At 41.8% G+C, this 27,266-nt stretch overlaps 1 protein-coding gene across 4 annotated transcripts in view; it reads left to right on the top strand.

The window, feature by feature from the left end:
* Window positions 1-27,266, top strand: part of NRP1 (neuropilin 1) — a 170,667-nt gene that overhangs the window by 100,930 nt on the left and 42,471 nt on the right. For all 4 annotated transcript variants that reach the window (XM_008156279.3, XM_008156278.3, XM_008156277.2 and 1 more), the window contains exons 7-10: window positions 5,316-5,471; window positions 10,932-11,076; window positions 18,172-18,503; window positions 24,564-24,708. In XM_008156279.3, the coding sequence (XP_008154501.2) occupies window positions 5,316-5,471; window positions 10,932-11,076; window positions 18,172-18,503; window positions 24,564-24,708 (778 nt within the window). The remainder of the gene's footprint in view (window positions 1-5,315; window positions 5,472-10,931; window positions 11,077-18,171; window positions 18,504-24,563; window positions 24,709-27,266) is intronic.

Genomic DNA, 27,266 nt, shown 5'->3' with positions numbered 1-27,266 from the left:
GAATTAGTCAGAAACGTGGTTAAAACCCACACCTTGGGGCCCCTCACTCCAAGAAGCTGCTAGGACACCATCTCCTGCCCCTAGAAGTGAATGAGGACAGCTGTTTTCTTTTATTAGTGCACTCTCCCCAAATAAAAGTTGAGTCTTTCTCTTTTGTATCTGTTGTCTAGCAATATCTTCTCTTTGTGTGTGGAGCACAGTGAAAGTAAGATGTGGTTAGAGATTCTACGAGCAGTATTAGAATTTTATATTTATACTACAGCCCAGTGCACGAATTCATGCACCAGTAGGGTCCCTGGGCCTGGCCTGCGGAATCGGGCCAAAACCAGCTCTCCGAAATCCCCCGAGGGGTCCCAGATTGTGAGAGGGCACAGGCCAGGCCAAGGGACCCCACTGGTGCACTATCGGGGCCTGGGAGAGAAGTGGGAGGTTGGCCAGCCAGGGAAAGACCATGGGAGGGCTCCAAAGCGTGTCCAGCCCATCTTGCTCAGTCCCAATTGGCTGGACCCCAGCAACAAGCTAACCTACTGGTTGGAGCATCTTCCTTCTGGTGGTCAGTGCACATCATAGCAACTGGTTGACCAGTCGACTGTCTGCCCCCTGGTGGTCAGTGCACGTCATAGCAAGCAGTTGAGCAGCCTTAGCATATCATTAGCATATTACTCATTGATTGGTTGAACGAATGACTGGATGACCAGACACTTAGCAAATTAGGCTTTTATTATATAGGATTGGAAATAAGATGCCAGATTGAGTCACTTCTGATGATAATGCTACATAAGTTAATTCAAAGGGTGGTCACTAGAACTCAAAAGGATTTTGAGCCTAGCTAGCATGGCTCAGTGGTTGAACATCGACCTATGAACCAAGAGGTCACGGTTTAATTCCCTGTCAGGGCATATGCCCAAGTGGTGGGCTCAATCTCCAGTGTGGGGTGTGCAGGATGCAGCTGATCGATGACTCTCTCTCATCATTGATGTTTCTATCTCTATCTCTCCCTTCCTCTCTGAAATCAATAAAAAATATATTTTTTTAAAAAGGATTTTGATGAATTTCTGTAAAATAATTTACATACCATCAGATAAGTGCCAGATGTTTATGTTTGTCACACACAAGGAGTGACACATTCAACAATTTCAGCAAATGCACTTGATGTTCAGCTGTGTACATACCCCCTCCCATCTTCACATCCCCTCACCAGCACCCTTAATATTAAACAGAAGTACAGTAAACTCAGATGTGAAATCACATCCATCTTCTAATTAAAAATAAGGCAGCTGTGAAATAATGATATTTTTCAAAATAAGAAAACAGTGATTGGACCACAGCTGATTGAATTGAAGAAAAGCAGGTTATTTAATTATGGTTATTGTGTTTGTGAATTTTTATGGAAAGAAAGGAATTATTGTTAGGACAATGAACTCTCAAACCCAGAGGGTGGCTATATTTAGAACTCCTCTGGATTGTATCTTTGTCTTTCCAGCTGCCTTTTTTGAGTCATCAATCTTATCTCTTAGAATGTGAGGTTGCTAAGAGTTCAATATAATTCAGAAAGCTAAATCACCAAGAGGATGGTCATGGCTGATCTTGAATGGTTTTCATGACAATTGATTATTTTGGCTTTAAGATGGCCAGAGATGAATATATTTCTTGAGAAATGTCTATAGTGGTGAGGGAAACCTGGTGTTGTAGGTGGGCAGGAATGGCACCAGGTGTTAGATGCATTGGGTCAGACCGGACCTGGGTTCAGCAACCTCAGTACTTGAGTTCTGGCTAGGGAAGAATTCAGAGCCAAGACTTCAACCATAAGAGAACATTTATTTATCAAGTCATAGAGGTGGAAGAAATAATTCATAGAAGAAATAGGCTTAGGAAACAAGTTATAGAGGTAAAGGAAAGACCCTGAGAGCTTGGGAGTGAGGAAAGTAATAGTAATGCAGAGGGGGGTGGGGGTGGGGGGTCGGGTCTCGGGAAGGGGAAGCGAAAGGCTACGACATGCTTCTAGGAGGGAGAGCACACTGGATCCTTGCCCTAAGGGTTTAAGGGTGGAGATTTTAGGAGAAGTCCCATGGGAAGATCTTAATAGAATATTCAGCAGCTTTCCAGGTGTGTCCTTTCAAGATTGCAGTCTCACTGATTGATTGGTTGGTGACAGGGCAGGAGTGGTCCTGAGGTCAGTCTTGGGGTCACTGATCTGATTTTGTTGCTTTTCTGGGCCTGGAGCTGAAATGTAACTGAGGCCTATATATCTCTAGGGAGGAAAGGTCAGGGGGTCCAAACTTCATGCCCATAGATATGCTAGGAGTTGAAAGATCACCCTGGGGGTGAGGTACCACCTTACAATTGTCTTTTGCTATGCACCTGGTGACCTTCTGTACCTGGCTCATTGTCCTTGCTCTGCTCATGTCTGTTTAACTGCGTACCACAATGGTAGATTGTTCAGTGTCTGTCATTTCATTCATTCATTTCCTTCTCCTTGCCTCTGCACTTCCTGCTCCTCCTTCTTCCTGGAACACATTTTCCCTTTGTGTCCACTTGCATGCTTCTATTGTGTATTTTTCATATAATAGACATCATAGCCATCTGTGAAATGTCTATAGTACCTCTAGCTCCAATTCTCTGGTAAAGGGCTCATTCCTTCCTCTGTGCTGCATCACACTTTCTGCACATTGCCCCATTCTGTAGTCATGTGTTTGTGCTTCCCACACTCTTACTGCTCTTGATATCCTTACCACTTAATGCAGAACTTGGCAGATGAGCAGTATTATCCACTGAATGAATGTCAATCAGGTTGAATAACAGTGTTCACAGGTAGCATGCTGATTAAATAGATTATGCTACAACCTTACCATGGAATATCATAAAGCCACTGAAAATGATGTGGTAGAAAAATATCTTGACTTGGAAATATAGCCGTAGAACTAAACAAAAGGAAGCTCATCAAACATAGAAGTAATATGACCACATTTTTATAATAACAAAACACGCACACCATATTCACATTCATTTAGAATAAGAAAAAAAAAAAAAACTCTGGGAAGCTATTAGTAGTTATTTCCTAATGGTGGTCTTATGGAGATTTTATTTTCTTCTCTAACCTTTTCTGCATCTTATGAATTTTCAATAGGCATCTATTTTATATATAGAAACATAGATACTCCCAAAAAGAAATCATAAAAGTCTGGATGGAGATAGAACAAAAATACAACAGGATGGATTCAGCGGTGGAGACATTAACTACACACTTAATATTCTAGGGTGACAAGTGACTTACTCTGCCTACCAGGCCTTAAAGTAAAATAAAAGTCGCTAGTTTAAAAACAACAACAACAACAACAAAGGAAATGATTAAGTCAAGAGAAATTTACACATTGAGGCATGCAGGTAAAAAAGACTTGTGTTCAGAATAACAAATATTTTAATGGGTCTGGGAGATAGATACAGCAGGTGAGACTAAAAAGATAGATCAAGGACAATGTCATTATTAACTGAGCAGGCCTCACCTGTCAGAAAGGTGTACATACAGACACGAAGTCCTTCTGAGTCTCCGGACACAGACACCAACACTGAGCAGTGATGCTTCTGAGACAGAAGGCTATGTATCTCCTTCCAATCATCAGGTATGGGAGGGTCTCTGTTCGGGCATTCCCTATAGATACTAAGGGAGATAGTACTTAAAAGAACTTCTGCAACTTTGGCAGTGAGAGTTCTCATAGTGCTGGGGAGGATGTTTTGTTAGAGTTCTGGGTACCTTCTGATTTTAATTTCATTGAGTCCCAGCTTTAATCATTTTGTGAGGTTGTCACTCATCCATACTAAACCCAGTGGCAGTGATGTTAGAAAGAAAAATTAAATGAAATGTCAAGTATCCCAGTGTGGTAAATAAGAGAATCTGCAGTGTTATAGCACAGCAGGAAATTTTATGCAATTACATGGGGAGGTTGCCAATGTATTTCATTGTCATTGAAAAAATAAAACTTTTTTTTGTGACAGATCATGCATATGCCTCTGGGGCTTTTCTATCTGAGACCTTGGATGCTTCCTGTGTTGGGTACCTAAATTCCAATCAATTGCTTCTTCCTTTAAGTCAGCTATTATTAATACTTAGGATTTTTCTAGTTAACCACCAGTTAACTTCTTTTCTACCTGGCAACTAAATTGTATCCTAGAAACAAAATTTGAAAAGCAGGAATAAGGCAGTCAGGGAATAAAGTTCTAGAGTTATTTCAAATCTACCTATGCACTCTTGGAAGTTTAATCATTTCCAAACTGAAGGGCCATTTGTAAGTTTGACAGGAAGAGTTTATTTAAATAGCTCTGCTTCATGCACCCTTGGACATCGAGATTTGAAGGGCCCTTCAGCTTGAAAGTGGATGTGGCATTGGATATGACTCAATGGATAGTGAGTAAAACATTAAGTGTTCTGAGAGTATTTGAAGCTGTTTAGTGCAACCATTGTCCAGAGTACCCATTAACTTTCAGATTGCAACATTAGGAAATCAGAGAGTTTTTAAAACAACTTAAAATCACCTGATTATTTGTCTGGAATTTAGTTAGATTTAGTGTTCCCAGATAACATATAAAAACACCCAGTTAAATTTGTATTTCAACTAAGCCATGACCTAGTTGTAGTATGTCCCAAATATTACATGGGACACATTTATACTAAAAATATTTGTTGTTTATCTGAAATTCAAATCTAAGAAACAAAAATTCTTACTCTGCACTCTTCATCTCTACTCCATTCCAGATTACACATCTAGGGCCCATTTCCCAAACCACAACACTCACAGTGCTTTCAAAGTCAGTATTGTTCTGATCTGCATTCTATTTGGAAGGAGGTAGAATGCTAAATAGTGATGGAAAATAGGACCATGTTAGACTTGAGTTCTAATCCAGGCCTCTCAAGTCTCCTATATGTGAAATTATCTTGTTTGCCTTGATTTTCTATTTATAAAATGGCATATATTGACGTGCTGTTTGGAAAAGATTTTTAAACTCTCAGAAAATATAGCAACATCATATTGAGCCCCGTTTTCTCTTTTGTACCAGGGATTAAACAACCATGGTTGCAGCAATGAGAAAGGTCTTTCCTGGCAATTGCCTACCTAGGGCAATTGGTGTCTTCTCCTATTTGTGCCTTTTGTTAGAGGAATGGGAGGGGAAATTCGGGGGTTGTTGATGCCAGAAGGAATTAGGGTCTATTGATCCCAGGTTGGTAGAAACTACACTATGGAGCCCACAGGGGAATATGCTCCAGGTGATGGCAGTGCAGGGATGGGCAGCCAGCTGACCACATGTGTATTGTCTTGCAGGTGGACTTGGGCCTTCTGCGCTTTGTCACTGCTGTTGGGACACAGGGAGCTATTTCAAAGGAAACCAAGAAGAAATACTACGTCAACACTTACAAAATAGACATTAGCTCCAATGGGGACGACTGGATCACCATTAAAGAAGGAAACAAGCCTGTTGTAAGTTTGGCTGCCATCCCTTCAACCAATTTAGTCTTTGAAATGGACAATCAATTTTACTTGTTTGGGAGCTTTCAGTCTGGTCTGGTTCATTTTTTAATTGATTTAAAATGAAAAGAGCAATTCGAGGTTTAAAGCTGACCAAAGGGGTGTCATGTTCCCAGATCCAGCAGCCAAAAGCAAATTATACGGATGTGTCCAAGAAAAGTCAATACCAGCCAAATTGTCAGACTCAAGAGTCACTTTATACATTCCACAAGGACAAGGACTATGCATAAGATGAATACTGTCCTCTTAGAATCATAGGAGCTGTTTTGTATTGTTTTGTTTTGTTTTCCCTGTGTTTCTCCACTCTCTTTCATGGATTCATTCTTTCTTCCTCTCTGTAACAGGCTGGTTTCAGAAAAGTCCTTTTCATCTATCCTCTGTGGCTCACAAGCTAATTTGCAAGTGTGTTTGGCTGCTTCTGTGAGAATACACTGTAAATAGAACCAAGTTAGTCCATCATGTTCCCTAAGATCACATACATGCCACCTCCTCACTGCTTTCACCAAGGAGGAAAACCCCTGTCCCCGGGAGCTCTGCCCTAAATAATTTGGAACTGAAGTGTTTTTTTCCTCAGCCTGCCTGTTTACTTGAAGTTATGCTAGCTCTGATTTAACAATCAAAAGATTTCTGAGAACTCACACTTGCTGTTTCTCCAAAATTGAAAGCTTGCCCGAGGCTGAGTAAAATGTAGGGAATTGATAATGATAGCAGCAAAGATCCAGGTACAGTACCTTGAAATTCTGGATTTGAGGAGAGGTCAGTTACCATGTCCTGGTTTCTCTCTGGAGCATTCATGGCCTTGACTTCCTCCTGGCCCTACACTGAGAAAGGCCTCCCAGTGTGAAGTGAGAGAACTAGTAATTCCCTTTGATTAGCTGCAAAGCCCTCACTCTTGTTTAGGGGAGACAAGATTGAAGGGGATATAGATATGCAGCTGCTCTGTGGTCAGGCAAGTTCAAGGCCACTGTCTAGCTGGTGAGGACGCGAAATCAATCCTCCATCTGGGAAAGAAAAACCGTCATAGTCAACATTCGTGGCAATTAAGCAAGTAAATTCTACCCTGAGTTTCATGGCTTATTCTTGTTTTGGAGTAATTTTTGGCAGACATGCTTTAATTTCAGACAAATAGATTGGGGGTGGGGGGGTAGAGGGGTGGGGGACACACTAATGCCAAGGACACACCACAAGCAAGAGAATCCAGAGAGCCCTACCAATATGACTCAGTGGTTGAGTGTTGACCCATGAACCAGGAGGTCTGAGATTTGATTCCTGGTCAGGGCACATGCCCGGGTTGCTGTCTCAATCCCTAGTGGGGGGCTTGCCAGAGACAATTGATCAATGATTCTCTCTCATCATTGATGTTTTTATCTCTCTCTCTCTCTCTCTCTCTCTCTCTCTCTCTCTCCCCTTCCTCTCTCTGAAATTAATAAAAACATATTTTAAAAACAGAGAGCATGGGAGATCTGGCCTCTGACCTTCAGGACATTTCTTTAAAAAATGAGTGCTGCCCTAGCTAGTTTGGCTCAGTGGATAGAGTGTCGGCCTGCAAACTGAAGGGTCCCAGGTTCAATTCTGGTCAAGGGCACATACTTGGGTTGTGGGCACCATCCCCAGTAGGGGGCATGCAAGACGCAGCTGATCAATGATTCTCTCCCATCAGTGATGTTTCTATATCTCTCTCCCTCTCCCTTCCTCACTGAAATCAATAATATATATATATTGATTATATATATAATATAATATCTATACTAATAAAAGGGTAATATGCTAATTAGACTGGGAGACCTTCCTGGCATCCTTCAAGACAAAGACATGGTGGCAGGGCCGAGGCAGAGGCGGTTAGGGTGATCAGGCCAGGAGGGGAGGGCAGTTGGGGATGATCAGGCTGACAGAGGGGGCAGTTGGGGAAGAGCAGGCTGGCAGGGGGGGGCAGTTGGGGGCAATAAGGCTGGCAAGGGGGGGGCAGCTGGGGGTGAGCAGGCTGGCAGGGGGAGCAGTTGAGGGCCAGCAGGCGAGCAGGCCAGCATGGGGGGGGGCAGTTGGGGGTGAGCAAGCTGACAGGGGGAGCAGTTGGGGGCGAGCAGGCTGGCAGGGGGGCAGTTGGAGGTGAGCAGGCCAGCAGGGGGAGAAGTTGGGGGCAAGCAGGCTGGTGGGGGGGCAGTTGGGGGCAAGCAGGTTGGCAGGGGGTCAGTTGGAGGAGAGCAGGCTGGCAGGGGGGGCAGTTGAGGTGAGCAGGCTGATGTGGGGGGCACTTGGGGGTGAGCAGTCTGGCAGGGCGGACAGTTGGGTGTGAGAAGGCCAATGCAGGGGGCAGTTGGAGGTGAGCAGGCCGGCAGGGGTGGCAGCTGGGGGCTATAAGGCCGGCAAGGGGGGCAGTTGGGGGGTGAGAAAGTCAGAAAGGTGGGGAAGTTGGGGGTGAGAAGGTCAGTGCGGGGGGGGGGGCAGTTGGGGTGAGCAGGCTGGCGGTGGGGGACAGTTGGGGGCAATCAGGCTGGTGGGGGAGGGCAGCTGGAGGTGAGAAGGCTGGCAGGGAGGGCAGTTGGGGGTGATCAGGCTGGCAGGGTGGGCAGTTGGGGTGAGCAGGCCTGCAGGGGGGGGCAGTTGGGGGTGATTAGGCTGGCAGGGGGGCCAGTTGGGAGTGAGCAGGCATAAGGGGGGGCATTTAGGGGTGATCAGACTGCAAGTGGGGTGCAGTTGGGGGCAATCAGGCCAGCAGTTATAGTGGTTAGGGGTGATCAGGCAGGCAGGCAGGTGAGCGGTTAGGAGCCAGTGGACCCGGATTGCGAGAGGGATGTCCGACTGCCGGTTCAGGCCCGATCACACAGAAATCCTCCAAGGGGTCCCAGATTGGAGAGGGTGCAGACCAGGCTGAGGGACACACACACACACACACACACACACACACACCCCTGTGCACAAATTTCGTGCACCGGGCCACTAGTTTTATATATATAATAAAATAAATTAAAATAGTGCTACATCTCCAAGACCTTCTCTGAAGCTATTGCCTATCGGCTGTCCACAGGGCTCAGAGGGGTGTCAGGAAGCACACACAAGTCCTCAGGGGATATCTGGCAATGCACACAGCTCTTAATAGATGTCCACTATCAGAACACCCTGGCACACATAAGAGCTTTCAGAGTGGGAGGCAGAAAGAATATAGAAAGGTTCAACAAAGATAAAGACCTGGCATCTGTCTGAGCACTTTTATTGAACCTAATGAAATCTGAGCTTCCACTAGAGTCTAGTTATTGTTGGCTACCTGCCTTTCTCCATACATTGGGGCCTTTCAGCCACTGCCCTCTACCCTCTTTTCTACTTTCCTCAGGGAGAGCTGGCTGTACCTCAGCAGGAGCGGCCTGGGACCATCACAACCTCAGCAGTCCTCTCCATGTTGAATAGAATGCATGTCCTTAGGTTGTTTTCAGAAAGAAAAAAAAAAATCCCTCAGTGTGAGCTGAGCATTGGCGCATGCAGTGCTCCTAAGAGACTGCTGGGCTTCCCTGAAGTGGACTTGTTGACACTTTAAGCACCATAGTTTGGGACTCTACTCTTTCTGGCAGCTACCCATTATTCTTTGTCACACAAAAATGCTCCCACACAGATTGTTTCCCAGAGAGAGATGCTGAAGTAAGATAGGCATCTGAAGTCCATCACAGGCTAGGATAAATTATGATATTAAATTTTCTCTGGGGAGGGATCAGGCTAACAGCCAACTTTGGAAAGCATTGACCCCCTTCAATTGTGCAGGCCACTTAAGCTAAATGAAGTAAAAACACCATCTTGACTTTTACAAGCCCTTTCTCCCAGGAGAAGAGCAAACCTTGGGAAACTGTGGTTCTCCTCTATGAACTTATTTGGGAAGGTGGCGAGGAAACTCATGCCTCTGATGAGCCCAGTAAACTTGAGTTACACCACCTGAGAAGAGGAGTCTGGCCTGGCTGTGCTTGTCACCCACAGCATGTAACTGAGACAGCCACTTTCATACAGGCCATCCCCAATCCAGGGCCAAGTAAAATCCAGGAAAGTGGAAGCTTTCGGTTTCACCTGAGGTGGGTCTACTGCCAGAATGTTCCACAAAGGCAAACAGTCTCCACTGCTTGGAGAATATGACTGTGGCACCAGGCCTGGCACTGTGGCCCTGACAAATACTTGTGGGAAATTGGTTTGTGACAGGCAATCATTACACCTGTGGTTAGAATAAAATGACTCCTTTTAAAACTAGACAGAAGCCCTGGAAAACCTGAGTTCTAATTATACATTATTTATAACTAAGTTTTTATTTTGACCACTAAAACAAAATTTTGCCAATAACTAAGAAAGTTTAAAGTAATTAATGAATGTCAGAGAAAAGATCTTCCATCAAGAAATGGGAGTGAAAGAGAGAAAGCCACTTGACCTTGTGCTATAGCAGGGAACATAGAATTTCAAAATGCCAGGCCTTATACTGAATTAAAAAAGCAGACCTTCTGGGAGTTCCTGGGAAAGTAAAATAAGGAGAGTTCCCATCAAATGTCCTTAGCATTTTGTAGGTCCATAAGATAAAGTTAATAACTGCCCACTTTTTAATTAATAGTGTGCATTTTTAAATAAATATTACCCTTGTAACAGTGTTGTGGAGGCTTTAGCCACTCTGAAAATTGAATGGGTGGTTAGGACAAAACTATCTAATAAAGAGGGAATATGCTAATTGACCTCACACCATCACAAAGATGGTGATACCCACAGCCAATAAGGAGGGAATATGCTAATTGGCTGTCCTGCCCTCAAAGATGGTGGCACCCACAGCCAATAAGGAGGGAATATGTTAATTGACTGCCACACCCTCAAAGATGGTGGTGCCCACAGCCAATAAGGAGGGATTATGCTAATTGAATGCCACACCCTCAAAGATGGCAGCTCCCACAGCCACAAGATGGTGGCTCCCAGTCCCTTCAGCTCCCCAGCCGCCCAGGGCCGGCCCGAGGTGCAAGCAAGCCTTGGATGGCAGCTGCACAGCCACCCAGGGCCGCCCGAGGCTCAGGTAACCAGGGCCGGCTGAGGCTTGCACTGCCAGCAGTGGCAGCAGCAGAGGTGTGATGGGGCGTCACCTTCTCCTGATTTCCAGGTCACCTCCTGCCCCTGAGGGCTCCCAGACTGTGAGAGGGGGCAGGCCAGGATGAGGGACCCACCACTCCAGAGCATGAATTTTCATGCACCAGGCCTCTAGTTCTATATTAGACATGATTCTTTCTGATTGCCATCATTAGAAAACAACAACACAACACATGATAAGTTATTAACACCACCTCAACCTGGATAGACAATGTTGAAATTGTAAATAATTTTTACAAGCATTTGTGAAAACCTATTTTGGATTTGTTTTCAATCCCAAAAGCCTATTATTAAAGGGCCCTTTCTTTTTTCAAATAGATCTTTCAGGGAAACACCAACCCCACAGATGTTGTGTTTGGAGTTTTCCCCAAACCACTGATAACTCGATTTGTCCGGATTAAACCTCTGACTTGGGAAAATGGTATATCTATGAGGTTTGAAGTATATGGCTGCAAGATAACAGGTAAGCTCCAGCTTAAAGATTGCCTAGATATGATTTATATAAACTTTTAAATTCAGGAAGAGTCATTTTGTATATATTTGGTCATTTTCATTTGGATTTAGACAAACCTGAGTTTCAGTTCTACTTGTTGTATTCACTAGCTTATTTCTTTGGGCAATTTAGTACCTTTCAAAGCCTTAGTTCTCTCACCTGGAAACAGTCGTACTCACATACACCATTCAGGGCTCTTCTGATAATGGATTAGCTCGTGGATATAAAGCACTTAACACAGCTGGCATGTGGTTTGTATTTGTGAACTGGTGCCTTTCCACTAAACCGTAAGCTCCATGAAGGCAAGTGCCATGCCTTTTATCTCTGTCTCTTAAGTGCTGGGCACACTGACAAGTACTTAGTAGATTTATAGTAAACTAGGGCCACAGTGCACGAATGTGTGCACCTTGAAAGAAACTGTGGGCAGCAAGGCTGTGTGGGCACAGGGGCAGGTCTTGGCCCATCCTCAACGCTCCCGTCTGGCCCCTCCCACCATTGCCCCCAGTCCCCTGTCTGCCCACAACCCCGCTCCCGCCGCCGCTCCCATGTGTTGACAACGCTGGCCCCGCTTGCACCCGCTGATGGCATGGAGCGATTGGGGTCCGCACCAGCAGCGGGTGTGAGCGGGGCCGGTGCTGTCAGTGGGTGCAAGCGATGGCTGCTGCCCCCAATCGCCCCTCAAGAGCAAGAGGAGGTAGAGAAGCCCTCAGGGGAGTTGAAAGAGATGGCGCCAAAGCGATCAGGACTGGTGCCAGGCACCAGCAGTGGGTGCCTGCAGCGGCTCTGGTGCCAACAGCAGGTGCGAGTGCCCGGCAGCACCCCAGTGTGCGGGAGCAAAGAATTTTCAGTAACCATCAGAGGCTTACCCTGATGACAGCGACCAGCACCCCACCTTGGTCTGGCGCCCCTGCTCACCTGCTCCACCATCCCGCCACAGCCGATGCCCACCATGTTTCGTGCTCTGCTGCCTGCTGCCGACGCCTGCCATGTTCCGTGCGTGCACCCTGGTGGTCAGCGCACGTAATAGCGACCGGTTGTTTGGTTGTTCCACCATTTGGTCTATTTGCATATTGCATGGAATGTTCTCCTCCTGCTTTATCTTTTTAATTTTGAATTCTAGAGGTGGCCTCATAAACTACAGTTAAGGAGTTTAAATTGCAAGAATTTCTCCTCTTACTCGCTAACTACCTTGGCAACTTTCTCTTAGCTGTTGTCTCAATAGCTATCTTTTGTTGAATAAAATACTAATTTTAGAAATAAATTGGGCAATACTTCTAGTTTTTTAATTTGCTTATTTTGGCATTAATAAGACTTTAAAGTCTGTTAAATTTGCTACAAGTAGGTGGGTTATTTAAGAGATGAAGAAGGTGTAGTTCTAAGAGACTAAGTAGCTAAAATAAAAAGTGGCCAGGTCAGGACAGAGCTAGAAGGAAAAGAATGGTCCTGCTGTTATTCTCACTGTATTGCTATGGCTATCAGAACTGTTATGATTTGTCCACTGGGCTTTCTGAAGAAAATAGCAGTCACATCAGAGTTCCCTTTCATTTAAATAAATATAATGCAATGTTTTCATTTTTAAAAGAGCAGTACAATGTAACCTTTAGAGTAAGTTTAAAAATTCAAAACAGAATCAATAACTGATTCACCAAAAGTAATGAAAAGTAAACAGTCTGTGAACTATCTTTTAATGTTATATTAGTATACATATTTAGGGTATTTAATTTCTCATTCCATGAAGGCCAACTCTATTGTTTTTATTTTTATCCTCTTTAGTATAATTATTTTTAGATAAGGAAAATACTGATTTTTTTGAAGGGAAAAAAAAAAAAGTCACCCAGGCAATTTTCCATGAAATTGTAAGCAATTTAGAAAAGAACAAACTAAGTGGGAAAAATAAAACTACACTGTTTACAGTAGAGCCCATTTTAGAAAGTAAAAGCTGACATCTGATTTCTTACCAAAATGTTATTTATTTCCATCATAGAGACAGACATGTTTATTGTTTTAGGACCTAAGACTTAGAAAGGTCAAGGCCTTGGAGGCAGGAATTGGGTGGGAGGGTTTGGAGGAGGAAAGGACATTGAAAAGTAAGATATAACCTTGGCTTTATTTTTTCTCAGAAGTTATATAAGGGAAAGTTCTAGGTCATTTTCAGAGCATTACAAATTTAAGAGATACCCATAAATTTACAGAGACAAGGCCATTTTAAGTCAAGGTGGAAATTTATGGCTTATTACTCCATCTTAATTTCATGTCACTGTACCAAAAAAAAAAAAAGGGGGGGTAAACTTTATAAAAACTCCAAATGTGTTCCTCTGAACTCTGAATTTCCAGGCTCTCCTTTTAGTTAAATAAAATACTTATTTAACCCTGAATGCTTTGTTTTCATTTTCATAAGGAGTTTCCTGAGAGTTAATTATAAGAATGTGTGAGTCTTCTCATGTAAAGAGGCAAATAATGTATCCATACTTTTTAAAATGATTAAATGACTTAGTTATTTAACCAGATATCTGAAATAGCATATTCTACTTTACAACTATAGCATATAGCCTGAGGTTTTGTTTTGTTTTTCCAAATAAGATACTGCCTTTAGGCTCATAGGGCTAGTTTGTTATTTGTGACCCTTACTTTATTTTAGATATTTTCTCTCTAGTAAGACAGCTACAATCTCCAAATAATTGATCAAGGCAGGCTTTTTTAAAAGAGGCTAGCATGTTATAATGATGGTCACATGGACAGAAGGTACACAGACATCCAGGCTTGCCTCTGAACTATCCATTAGTGAATGTGTGATCATGAGCAAGACATTTAGTCCCTCTGACCTTCATTTCCTGGTCAGTAAGATTAACCTTATTTCAGCCTGGCCAGTGTGCCTCAGTGGTTGAATCAGGAGGTCATGGTTCTATTTTGGTCAGGGCACATGCCTGGGTTGTAATCTTGATCTCCAGTGGGGGGAGTGCAGGAGGCACTATCTTTTAACGTTATAGTAATATACATATTTAGGGTATTTATTTCTCTCTCCTCCTTTCCTCTATGAAATCAATAAAAAATATTTTTAAAAAGATTAAACTTAATTCAGCCATAATAAGGATTCAGCAAAAGAATATACGTAACATACCTCGTTTAGAGTAAGTGCTTACTAAATGGTACCCAGTAACTAGACAGTGCATAGTAGACAATAAATTGACCCTACAATAAGCCCCAGCAAGCAGACACTCTAGTGAAAAAATTTTCTTTTAGAGGCCATGTTCCCCTCATAGTGGAGGCTGATGAAAGAAGTGGCCCTGGCGGACTGATTTTTTTGTTGTGTCTTATATGCCTGGAACATAATGTGTTCCACATGCTGATTTTTGAATGAATGAGTGAATGAATGAATTACAGTTTTATTGATGCCTTCTGAGAAACAAGTGATGGATCTCAAAATTTGAGATCCTCTTGAGGAGGCAGGTCTTAACTCAACTGAATTTTTAAAAACGATTGAATTAAAAGTTACCATGTGAATGCAGCACTTGACTTCCAAACTCTCAAGAACCCCCATTTTAATCTAATTTTTGTAGATTTAAAGTATTCAAAAAATACTTTTTTGAAATTTTTGATCTTGGATAATCCAGAGTATACAATGATGTGTCATCCTATAGAGATACAAACAAGAATATAACAAACCATTCTACTTTATAAGTGATTGACAAAGCAGGTTTTATCATTTTCGCAAAGATGGAAATTGGTAAAATTAATCTTGTAGGTTAACTGCTTAATGTATGAGAACACACTACAAACTCTATTAACTTGTATTTGTTACCCAGGCATGTATTAAGTAGTGCTTCTGCACACATTAGTATGTTCCTATGTTAATCAGAACTTCTCAGTGATAATCTCAGGCACCACAGCATCCAAAGATACCTTCTGAGTCATCAGGGGAAGATTTAATTATGCTCACTCAGGTTCTTCCATCAACTGAAGTTATTACCTTCTCATTCTTTGAAGATTGGTTAACTGAGTATTTGACTTATCAGTATATCTCAGTTTTCCCATTCAAGTACAAAGATTTTATTATAAAATAATGTTAGTGAAAACAACCACCTCAATTCACCATCACAGACTCATCTCTTCATCTAGGACTGGTTTTAAGCTTTGCAAACAGGGTTACCAGGTAAAATATAAAATGTCCATTTAAGTCTTATGCAGATAAATGACAGATAATTTTTTAGTATAAGTATGCTCCATGCCATATTTGGGACATGCTTATACTAAAAAATTATTCCTTATTTGTCTGAAATTCTAATTTAGCTTGGCATCATGTTTCTTGTTTTTTCTTTGTTTGTTTTGTTTTTATCTGATCGCTTATTTGCTAAATCTGGCAATATTATTTCCAAAGGATTTGACATGCAGCCAGGCTGAAGTACATCTGACCCAGCCTACTACTATGGAAAATGAAATTAAATCCCTCCATCTCATTTACACCTTGAATTGTTAATTATTTTTTTCTCCCAAGCATTGCTGAAAGATTCTCAAAGTTTTCGGTCAAAGGCCAATCAAGGTTCCCTTTTACTGTTCTTCGTTGTTTTTGGATGAGACAGACAGACAGAAGGAATGGCAGTCTGTCCTCCAATGTATTCGTTGGCCCAATAGGGGTTGGGCATGCTAGGTTTGTGGGTTGTAAACTGCGCCCTATCCAGCTCTGCATTAGAGAAAGGACATTACTTTGGTAAAGGTTCTGCTCTTGTTACAATATTCAAGTTAATTGTGTTTTTCTCCAAATGGTAACATCTGGTCCTCATTACCAGCTAAACATTTTCTTTATAAAAGTTGGTTTTGAATCAAGCAGGTGTGACCACACTGACTAAAAATGTGACTTCTATTTTTAATGCTATAATTGTATAGCCCCCCCAGTAAAGTAGTTTTTGTAAATCTTTTCATACGCCCCATTGAATTTATTGATAGTTTCCTGATCCCATCTAGGAAAAGGTGCTTTGAAAATGGACAGCTGCCTTTTATTGTGTTAATAAGTTGATTCATTCAATGAATATTGGTTGAGCAAATACTATTTATAAAGCAAGGCACAAGAAGTCATAGAAAAATTTTAAATATGACTTGGTTCTTCTATCAAGAGAACTTAAAATGTGGGGAGGCAAATAGCAGTCATCCAAGGAACTGAATGTGGCCGTTGATATATGAGAAGACCTCCAGAGAAGGAAACCACCCCCAGTTGAAGAGATGAGAATAACTGACATGGCATTTGAAAATGGGTCAAGATTTTAACTGGTCCGATAGTGGGAAGGGCAAGATGGAAGGAACAGAATGAGAGAAAGCCTCCCTGTACCCCACACCCCTGGTGAAGAAGTTCTTCATTTCAGTTGCCTCTATGTAAGGGGTAAATGAGAAGCGGCTATGCAAGGACATCCAATGGAAGGCCTGGCATCCTTGGTTGAAAGTGCATGCATAAATATCACATGATCTCACTCATTTGTGGAATATAACAAACAGCATAAACTGATTAACAAAAACAGATCCAGAGACAGAGGAGCATCGATCAGACTGTCAAACCTCAGTGGGAAGGTAGGGGAGAGTGGGGGTAAAGGGGAGAGATCAACCAAAGGACTTGTACGCATGCATATATACTAGTAAGCCTAACCAATGGAGACAGACACCAGGGGGGTGAGGGCATGAGTGGGAGGATGGGAGCCATGGGGGGGATAAGGACACATATATAATACCTTAATCAATAAAGAAAAAAAAAAAAAAGAAAGTGTATGCATAATTGCTATGAGGGTAGGCACAAACTGTAAAAAAAAAAATGACATGATCTATACTGTAAATCAGTCCATGATCTGGAATGTATCTCAGTAGTTAATTCTTAAGGTTCAACTGATAACATGGACATAGTTTTATTGTATCCTATATAATAAAGAGATAATATGCAAATTAACCCTCATGCTGTCACAAGTTGGCAGCGCCCACAGCAGAGGCAGGGTTTCTGTAATGAACAATTAGCAGGGGACCTGAGGCCATGCCCCGCTCCTGGCAGGGCTTGACAGGGTACCTCAGGCCGTGCCCCCCCCCCAACCCGGCAGGGCTTGACAGGGGACCTCAAGGTGTGCCCCCCGCGCTGGTGCTGGGCAGGGGGTCTTAAGGCCATGCCCTTTGCCCCAGGCTGGGGGACCTCAGGCTGTGCCCCCCCCCACCCAGCAGGGCTTGATGGTTGACCTCAGGCTATGCCCCCCATCTGGTGGGGCATGATGGGGGACCGGAGGCTGCATCCCCTGCCTGCCACCAGGCCAGGGGACCTGAGGCTGCGCCCCCCGCCCGGCGGGGCTTGACAGGGGTGGGGCCAGCCAGGTCTGGATCTTGCCCAATGGGGGTGGGGCCGGCTCGGTTTTGTGCAATTTTGAGGCAAACACCGGTGGATGGGGACTTGACTCTGGGTCCTGCGGCATGCCCCAGACTCTGACAGGAGAAAGATTTTCATATACATTTTACTAATTTTCTTTCATCTCTGACACTTCTATTATAGAGAAAGGGCAAATAGCAATATTAAAATATTTCCTCTAATTCCCTTTTAATGTGCAGGAATTTCATGCACCGGGTCACTAGTTAGATATATGCCTCCTAAGATGATTATATCTTGAGACTAACTTTTGATTATATTATGCAGAATTGAGTTGTTTCAAAGAAAAATAGGTTATTATTCCTATGCATGTCTTTGTTTGAGATGTATAATTTTGAAAGGAAAATAATTGAAATGTTGAACATTTTGTTTTTAAGCTCCCAGTCAATTAATGAATGATTGATACTCTCATTATTCTCAAAAGCTACATGGGTTGCTATAGAAGATATAAAAAGATCTATGATGTTATTAATTGTCTTGGAAAAACTCAGAAAGGAGGGAAATGTATGTTCTTATTGAATTTTTTCTTTATTGGAATGTGGTATAAGGAGGAAAGTTTAATTTTAAATGATACAGAGACTTAAACATTTATAGGCATGGGTACAGAAAATGTTTTACTCAATATGTCATAGTCTTTCTAAGCATAAAATCATTTTACATTATTTCATTTCACCCTCTAGATTATCCTTGCTCTGGAATGTTGGGCATGGTGTCTGGACTTATTTCTGACTCCCAGATTACAGCCTCAAACCAAGGGGACAGGAATTGGATGCCTGAAAACATTCGCCTTGTGACTAGTCGCTCTGGCTGGGTACTGCCACCTGCACCTCATCCGTACATAAACGAGTGGCTCCAAGTGGACTTAGGGGAGGAGAAGATTGTGAGGGGCATCATCATTCAGGGGGGAAAGCACCGGGAGAACAAAGTTTCCATGAGGAAGTTCAAGATCGGATACAGCAACAATGGCTCCGACTGGAAAATGATCATGGATGACAGCAAGCGCAAGGCTAAGGTAAGATCCAGGGACAGGGAGCAAATGGACTGCCAGGAGGAAGTCCTTCCTCACATCCTTGACTTAGCTCAAGGACCTTTGCCCTTTCCTGAGGAAGAAAGACTTCCTATTTCCTTTCATTCCTGAGGTCAGTGACCCCCAATTCTAGGACAGACAGGACTGAGGTATAGAAAGTGATGTCTGAGATCAACATGGAAAAGAACTGCAATGCTGTCCACCTTTCCCTCCCTTAGGGTCGGCAGGTAGTTGGACACAGACAGGAGACAGGGTAACCATGAGAGTGGGAACCAGGCGGTTGCCACCAGCAACTGGGCAGAAACTTAAAATCTCTCAGCAGACTAATTTATCAGTTCATTCCTTCCCTTCCCTTTCGATCTTCTTCCTTCCTTTAAGTGTATTTTTAAAATTTTTTTAATTATGATAAAATATACATAACACAAAATTTACTTTCTTAACCTTTGTAGGTGTGCAGTTCAGTAATGTTAAGTATATTTATATTGTTCAGCAACCAATCTCCAGAATTTCCCCATCTTGCAAAACTGAAAGTTTGTGTCCATTAAGCAATAGCTCCCATTTCTCATCTCCCCCAGTCCCTGGAAACCACCTTTCTACTTTCAGTCTCTATGGATTTGACAATTCTAGCTGCTTCATACAGGTGCAATCATATAATACAAGGTAGGACAAAAGCAGGTTTACAGTTGTGAGTATGCAAAACACAGTTTATTTTTGTACTATCATTCATTGATTATTGTATTATTTTCCATATGAACAACTATAAACCTACTTTTGCCTCACCCTGTATTTGTCACTTAGCATAATGTCTTCAAGATTATCCATTCCAATATTCAACAGAACATGTGGTGTGATATTTTTTTAACCAAACAGATGTTCTTTAGTGATTATGTTTTACTTTTAGGGTGATTATTAAATGTATTTTAATTTCCTGAGCACACAATACCAACTAGGAAAGGAGTGTGTTGGGTGACCCAGAATCTGGTTTGAGACTAAATTAAGTAACGAACCACAGATATTCGGTGCTATCTGTGGTGAGGGATTTGTATTCGGCTAATGAAACTTCTCACACCCAAAACAATTGGTCTTTTGGTTCCATCCTTCCCAACCCCACTTTGCCCTTTTGTGAAAAGAAAATTCTAGCTAATTGGAGGGAATATTGTCTTCGGTCCCATTCTAAGCAAGTGTGGGAATGTGGCTTAATATATGACTCAAGCAAAGGCATTAAAGGCAGGAAAGCAAAAGTCAGGCAGTGCAGTCAGCTCCACTCTGTCAGACATGGGGTTATGCAGAGACTTCCTTTCCCTCACTGGCTGCAGGTTAGCCAGTGACAGGGATGATGCTGTCAGAAGTGAAAGAATTTCACTCCCATCTCAACTCTCATTAACTTGTGATTTCTAAAACTTTGTCAGAGTTGTTGTCATCTGTGCGTAGATATTTTATTTCTTGTGTCCATTTCTTTTCCATTTTATCTCTGCCCCTCTTGTTTTGGTGAAAGAAAAAGTAAAATAAAAAACTGCAATTCTCCCTAAGAGTCAATCTCTGGAGGAGTAGTGAGCCTTGTGACTATCACAAAGTGTTGCTGGAAATCAACAACTTCCTGGAGCTGCTATCACATGGCAGTGTGTGCTGTAGTGACTTGTTCTTCAATACTAGGGTTCTAAGACAGAAAGATAACAAATTACCGTAACCTCTGGAAGGATGCACCATGTTTCCCTGTGTTGTCCATGCACATGTCTGCTATCAAGTCTAAAGCTATCACTCTCTTGTAGTACATTGCATATAGAATTCCTCAAGAAGGCAACACACAGTTTTCAATTTTAACAAAAAAAAAAAAAACAAACACAAACCATTCAAGATTGGTTGAATGTGTTTAATTTTATCCCTAAAATATGATTATTAATTATTATCATTTTTCTATGGTATTTAAAACCATGAAAGCTTCTATGTTGTTTATATAGAGCTTAATAAGTTACCCCTAAATGCCCTTTCCAAGAAATAAAATATTTATATGAGAAAAGAAACTGGTAAAACCTTCAACTTAGAAGTAGTACATATTTATAAATTATATAAAGATATTTAAAACATACTATATTTAAACTTACAAATGAAGGTTACCTCTTTAGGATGCCATGTACAGTAAACAGTAAAATGAGTACTATTTTGTGAAATGAAACAGCACTTTAATGGATTTAAAATCTTCTATGCCCTCTACTTGCTTCCTACTCTCAAATGATAGACAAGATATATCTGTCTTTGTATTAACTAGACTTTTCAGGAGCAGATAGAAGATCTAAATACACAAAGCCCTCTTCTAAAACATGATTAGTAAAAGGACACAGATTTTTTATAAATGATCTCATTTAGTGAACTTAACCCAGTTCTGCCCAGCCAGTGTGCTCAGTGGTTGAACGTTGACCCATGCACCAGGAGGTCACTGGTTCCATTCCTAGTCAGGGCATATGCCCAGGTTGCAGGCTCAATCCCCAATGGGTGCCATGCAGGAGGCAACTGATGTGTCTATCTCTCTCTCCCTTTCTATCTCTCTAAAAATCAATAAAAACATGTATATTTTTTTAAAAATTAGCACTGTTCTATATGGCTCTTCATTGCTAATATTCTTCCCAGTTCATCACTGACAGCTTTTATAATACATTTACATTGTGTTAATTCTTTGCTCAAGTGAAAATTAGGAGAAGAGTCTGGGACACAAGAAAGAAAATATCTACACACATATGATAAAAACTCTGAAAATATTTTAGAAACCACAAGTTAAAAGAGTGCTTTTCTCCTATGATTGTTGAAGCTATGTTATTAGTATACTAGAGGCCCAATACATGAAATTTGTGCAAGAGTAGGCCTTCCTTCCTTCAGCTGCTGGCACCAGCTTCCCTCTGGCACCCGGGACCCAGGCTTCCCTCCCTCCAGCCGCTGGCAGGCACCCAGGCAGGCACCCGAGACCCGGGCTTCCCTTGCAGCCCTGGCTTCATCCGGAAGGACGGAAGGACGTCTGGAAGTATGTCCGGTCTAATTAGCATATTATGCTTTTATTATTATAGATTACTCTTAATTGATAATACTTAATTGAGCCTAACAATAACATATGTCAGATTCTCAATTACTGACAGCAACTGTAATTCTATCAAGAATGCAGAACCCCAGCCAATGGGGAGTTTACTCTTGGAAATAATAGAAGGAAACCTTAATTGATAGAAGTGGGTCTATGTTAGTAATGTACTTTGACATTCCTGGAGGTTTTTCTGAGTCAGAAAGGACCAATTAATTTACTTCTAGAACTCGGAAAAGCCCTGGTTATGTCACAACCTACCCAATCTGTCTGTCTCCTCCTACATGTGTCTCCTGTTTTGTCATGACATTTCCACCATTGAAAGATAGCTTCTTTGGCTGCTTTATGACAACTCTTAGGTATGGTTCCCACTCCTGCTGACAGGGCCTGGGGCTGGCCATGCACTCAGTCTGATCTACCAGGTTTAGTAGCTTAGAATGAGATAATTTAAAGAAAACAATGAAACTAAGTGTGTGGACTTGGGCAAAGAACTCAATTCCTTGATCCTCAATGTTTTCATCTGTTGAAATTATGACATTTGACTAGATTATTTCCAAGGGCAGAAGCATCACAGCAGTATGAGAGTGAAGAGCCCCACTTCAGACTGCCCATGCTTGAATCTTAGCTCTATCACTTACCATATGGCCATGAGAAAGTTGCTTAACCTCTCTGTGGTTCACCTGTAAAACAAGGGTAATAATAGAAGCTACTTTGTGGAGTTGTCTTAAGGATTAAATGAATTAATATATTTTAAGCACTTTAAACAATACCTTTCACCAGTAAACATCTTAGGTTGTTTGATATATAAAAGGCCACTCCTAATGATAAAGTAATTTGATTTTTCTAAACTTGTCTCTCTCCCCTTCTCCCATTCTGGACTGGATTAAAAATGGTGTAAGAAGAGGATATAAAGTGAGGCTTATCCATTTCTAAAAAAGAAAAGAAGCCTAGTTATTGCTCAATTTGCTTATGATTCCACTCAAGGATTTTGACCTTCCTGTCAATGTAAAAAAAGGAAAAAAAATAATTCAGCAGTAGCACTGGCAATGGATAACCTAGCTCCTGAAAATATGTCACTGACTTCAAGTTAGAAATGCGCTTGACAAAGAGGTGCAATTCTACCCACGCATCAGAACATCACTTAACAGACAGGGCTCTTGTTCCCTTCCTGAGAAAAGGAGGTCTTTTATCTACAAACTAGAGGCCCAGTGCATGAAATTCATGCATGGGGGCAGGTGTCCCTCAGCCTGGCCTGCACACTCTCCAATCAGGGACCCCTCGGGGGCAGTCAGACATCCCTCTCACAAGCCAGGACCACTGGCTCCTAACCACTCACCTGCCTGCCTGCCTAATATCCTCAACTGCCCTCCCCTGCTGACCTTGTCACCCCCAATGGCCCTCCCCTGCAGGCCAGTTCACCCCCAACTGCCTCCTTGGCCAGTCTGATTGCCCCCAATTTCCCTCCCCTGACAGCCTAATTTTGCCCCTAACTGCTCCCCTGCCAGCCTGATCGCCCCTAACTGCCTCTGCCTTGGCCCCCACCACCATGGCTTTGTCCGGAAAGAAGTTGGACATCCGGAAGATGGCTGGTTGACTCAGTCTAATTAGCATATTACCCTTTTTATTAGTATAGATAGATTATATAGGATAGGATTGCTTAAATGGGAGGGGAAAGCCTTTTTCAGCAGGAGGAGATGCTCTTGTCAGACAAAAGTACATAAGCCCTATATCTGGACTGATAGCTAACCATATGCACTATACTGTCAAACTGGTTATTAAAAAATTGAACTGCTTTCTTACACCTTACATCAAACAGCTGTTGCCCTTAAAACCCCTCCTCAACCCCTATCTTAGGCTCTGCCTTTGCAGTTTACCCAGATTAGGTTCTGATTGGTCGGTTTCTATGCAGTCAGCATCAAAAGCTCCACCACCCAGGCAGCCATTGGCTCCTCGCAGTTCACCCAGATTTGGTTCTGATTGGTCGGTTTCTATGCCAGTCAGCGTCAAAAGCTCCGCCTCTTAGCCAGCCATTGGCTCCTCGCAGTTCACCCAGATTTGGTTCTGATTGGTCAGTTTCTATGCCAGTCAGTGTCAAAAGCTCTGCCTCCTAGGCAGCCATTGGCTCCTCTGGGAAATCCAGAATGGCCCTGCCTTCACATCAGCACCAGCCCTTCAGTCATGCCCCCAGTCCGCTACTGGGTGTATCTCTGGCCACTCTGAGAAGCAACACCTCAGGTCTGTGCTGGTGGCAATTTTGAATTCTCATCCCTGACCTAACCTTCTTATAGTGCGAGCTCCATGAAGGCAAGCATTTGTCTCGTTCATTATTAGTTCTCTCATAGACTTTACCTGTGTCTCTGCATCTATACTAGTCCTGCATGGTGACCAGTCAAATAGTCATTTTGGTCGTCACGGTCACTGCCTTTTTATATATATAGATACCCCTAAATGCTGGAACACCTTATGTAAATAGAATTTTCAGGCATTGGAATAACACAAGTTCTTGAGTAAACAGCATTTGCACTGCATTAAATTTACTATTTCTTTCTTCAGCAAATTAATTCATCCCTCTTCTAGAGGACCCACTCATTTAAGAGAATGTAACAAGAGTAGTTATTGAAAATGTGGTGATTATTATAAGCTCTGAAAAGTGGCAAGTTCTCTTCCTGGATCATAGTCCTCCACCTCAAGGAAGTGGTAAAAGTGTCGCTTCTCTGAGGCACATCAACATATCATTTAAAAACATGTCTCATGACTGCTTCTGGTAAAACCTCAGGGTATACTCTAGTTTCTGAGAAATGACATCTATCACTTCTTAAAGAAGTCAAATTGTTTTTTCCTTTCTCATTTATGAAAGGAATGTCAGGCATTTACAAAGTGGTAGAATGATCCCTATTTCTATGTTCTATTAAAAGACTGCAGAAGAGACTTCTGCTGAATGGGAGGTTTTATTAATAACTGGTATTTTTCATACTTCACAGTCTTTTGAAGGCAACAGCAACTATGATACACCTGAGCTACGAACTTTTCAACCTCTTTCCACACGATTCATCAGGATCTACCCTGAGAGAGGGACTCATGGTGGACTAGGGCTAAGAATGGAGCTGCTGGGCTGTGAAGTGGAAGGTAATTACAATTTCCAAGTCCCTTTAACTTTCCAAGTTTTTTTATTATTGATTAAGGTATTACATATGTGTCCTTATCCTCCCAGTGCCCCCCATCCCCGCACTCATACCCTCACCCCCTAATGTCTGTGACCATTGGTTTATGCTTATATGCATGCATACAAGTCCTTTGGTCGATCTCTCCCCCTTCCCTCCACCCTCCCCTATCTTCCCTCTGAGGTTTGAGCATCTGCTCAATGCTTCTCAGTCTCTGAATCTGTTTTTGTTCATGAGTTTATGTTGTTCATTATAATCCACAAATGAGTCAGATCATGTGATATTTATATTTCTCTGACTGACTTATTTCACTTAGCATAATGCTCTCCAGCTCCAAGAGACATATGAAAACATGCTCAAAGTCACTAATCATCCCAGAGATTCAAATCAAAACAACAATGAGGTACCATCTCACACCTGTCAGAATGGCTATCATCAACAAATCAACAAACAACAAGTGCTGGCAAAGATGCAGAGAAAAAGGAACCTTTGTGCATTGCTGGTGGGAATGCAGATTGGTGTCAGCCACTGTGGTGAATAGTATGGAGTTTCCTCAAAAAAAAAACTAAAAATTGAACTCCCATTTGACCCAGTAATCCCATTTCTAGGAATATATCCCAAGAAACTAGAAACACCAATCAGAAAGGATATATGCACCCCTATGTTCATAGCAGCACAATTTACAATAGCTAAGATTTGGAAACAGCCTAAATGCCCATCAGCAGATGAGTGGATTAAAAAACTGTTGTACATCTACACAATGAAATACTACACTGCTGTAAAAAGGATCTCCTACCATTTATAACTTTCCCAGTTTTTAAAAAATTTTCTTTTTTCATGCATTTATACCCCAAAGACTTACAAATTGTAGTATTTTCCCCTTACAAATTGCAGTATTTTTCCCTAGGCGGTCCTCTCTGTGCCTGCTAAACTCAACATTTTAGCACATTCTCTGGAACATTCTAATCTGCAAATCAGTGCCTCCACAATCCTATTTTTGTCTTGGTTGCTTACACAACTTCCTCAGATTCAGTGGGGTTGTCTCTTTTGACTTCTTAAAAAAATAATTTATTAAAGTAAAATTTACATAACATAAAATACACCATTTAAAAATAAACAATTTAGTACATTCACAATTATTTGTGCTACTACTATCTCCATCTAGTTCCAAAACATTTTCATCACTCCAGAGTAAAACCCCTTATCCATTAAACAGTTTGCCTTGCTTTCATCTCCCCTAACCCCTGGCAACCACCAATCCCTTTGATGCTTTTAGTGTTGTTTAGAAGTCTTTGACTAATCTAGGTTTCTGTATGCGGTGTTGACTAGCATTGCATACCAGCAGGAAGCAGCATTTGGTAGACTGCAACATCAACACATTCTCTTTCATGAATTTCTTAGGCTGCTGCAGGGACACAAAACTTTACATGAGGTAATGTATGTGAATATACAGTGAGGTCTATTTAAGGTTGTTACTGCATAAACTTATGTTATCATTTGAAGGACAGATCAAGGACAAATTCAGTCCCCACATGGACCTCAGAACAGTTCTCTCCTCTGCATTTTTATCACATAATATATGAAATCAATGTTTGAAAATTTGATATGATAGTTGCTTATTATACCACTTAATGATTTTTATTTTGTACATTATAATTTCCACTGCCTTACATTTAGGCATCAATGAGTAATCTTATACCAACTTTTTCATCTCTGTAGAGGCCTTTCTCTAGGTTAGCTCAAAGAATGACTGTTGCTGATACACAGATCTTAATCAATACAGCATGTGCTCACAGTTGTTTTGAAGAATTCTTACTATTACCTTCTGTAGTTTCAAAATAATGTGTGTTTTCAGCTACCCAAATGTAATTACATTTCTGAGCACATTAAATATCATAAAAATTTTCTAATGCACTACAGATCTTAAGCTATGAATCACTATACTAGTGAATAATTCATAGCTACTTTTCTATGTGTTTATTTTAAAACAAGCTATTATCTCTCATTCTTTATTGTGTAGATGTTTCCACATCTGTAATCATGTCCCAGACCTCTGAATTATCCAGTCACTATAACACAGCCCAAAAAAGACCATGTGCCAGGTCTCTAGCAAACATGCCAAGAAAAAGAAGGATGGGCACATTGAGCGAACTGCAGACTCATTCATTCAATTTACTGAGAAAATGTGGTCATCTAAAAAAGGGAGTCTGCTGCTTTCAGACAGATCTTTAGCCTGGATTCTGATCCAGGGAATCACACTGATTTAGGAGGTAGAATGAATGGATGGTTAAAAAGACTGAACCTAGTGGCAGTTTGCCAGTGTCAACTCTGTAGTGAGGTAGAAGTTACTGAAGGAATTTGCTGCAGATATTTCCAAGCTCTCACAGAAGTGTGGAAGTTGCCCCTAGCCATGTGAGAAACCAATGTTAGGGAAAGTAACGTCAAAGCTTTAAACACGATTTGTAAAAGGGAGTGCTTTTTTTCTTCTTTAAATTGATTAACAGATATTTTATTAAATATCTA

The sequence above is a fragment of the Eptesicus fuscus genome, chromosome 5 (assembly GCF_027574615.1).
Source record: "Eptesicus fuscus isolate TK198812 chromosome 5, DD_ASM_mEF_20220401, whole genome shotgun sequence".
Lineage (NCBI taxonomy): Eukaryota > Metazoa > Chordata > Mammalia > Chiroptera > Vespertilionidae > Eptesicus > Eptesicus fuscus.
The sequence above is the reverse complement of the archived record's forward strand: the minus strand, read 5'-3'. Positions and strand labels throughout refer to the sequence as shown.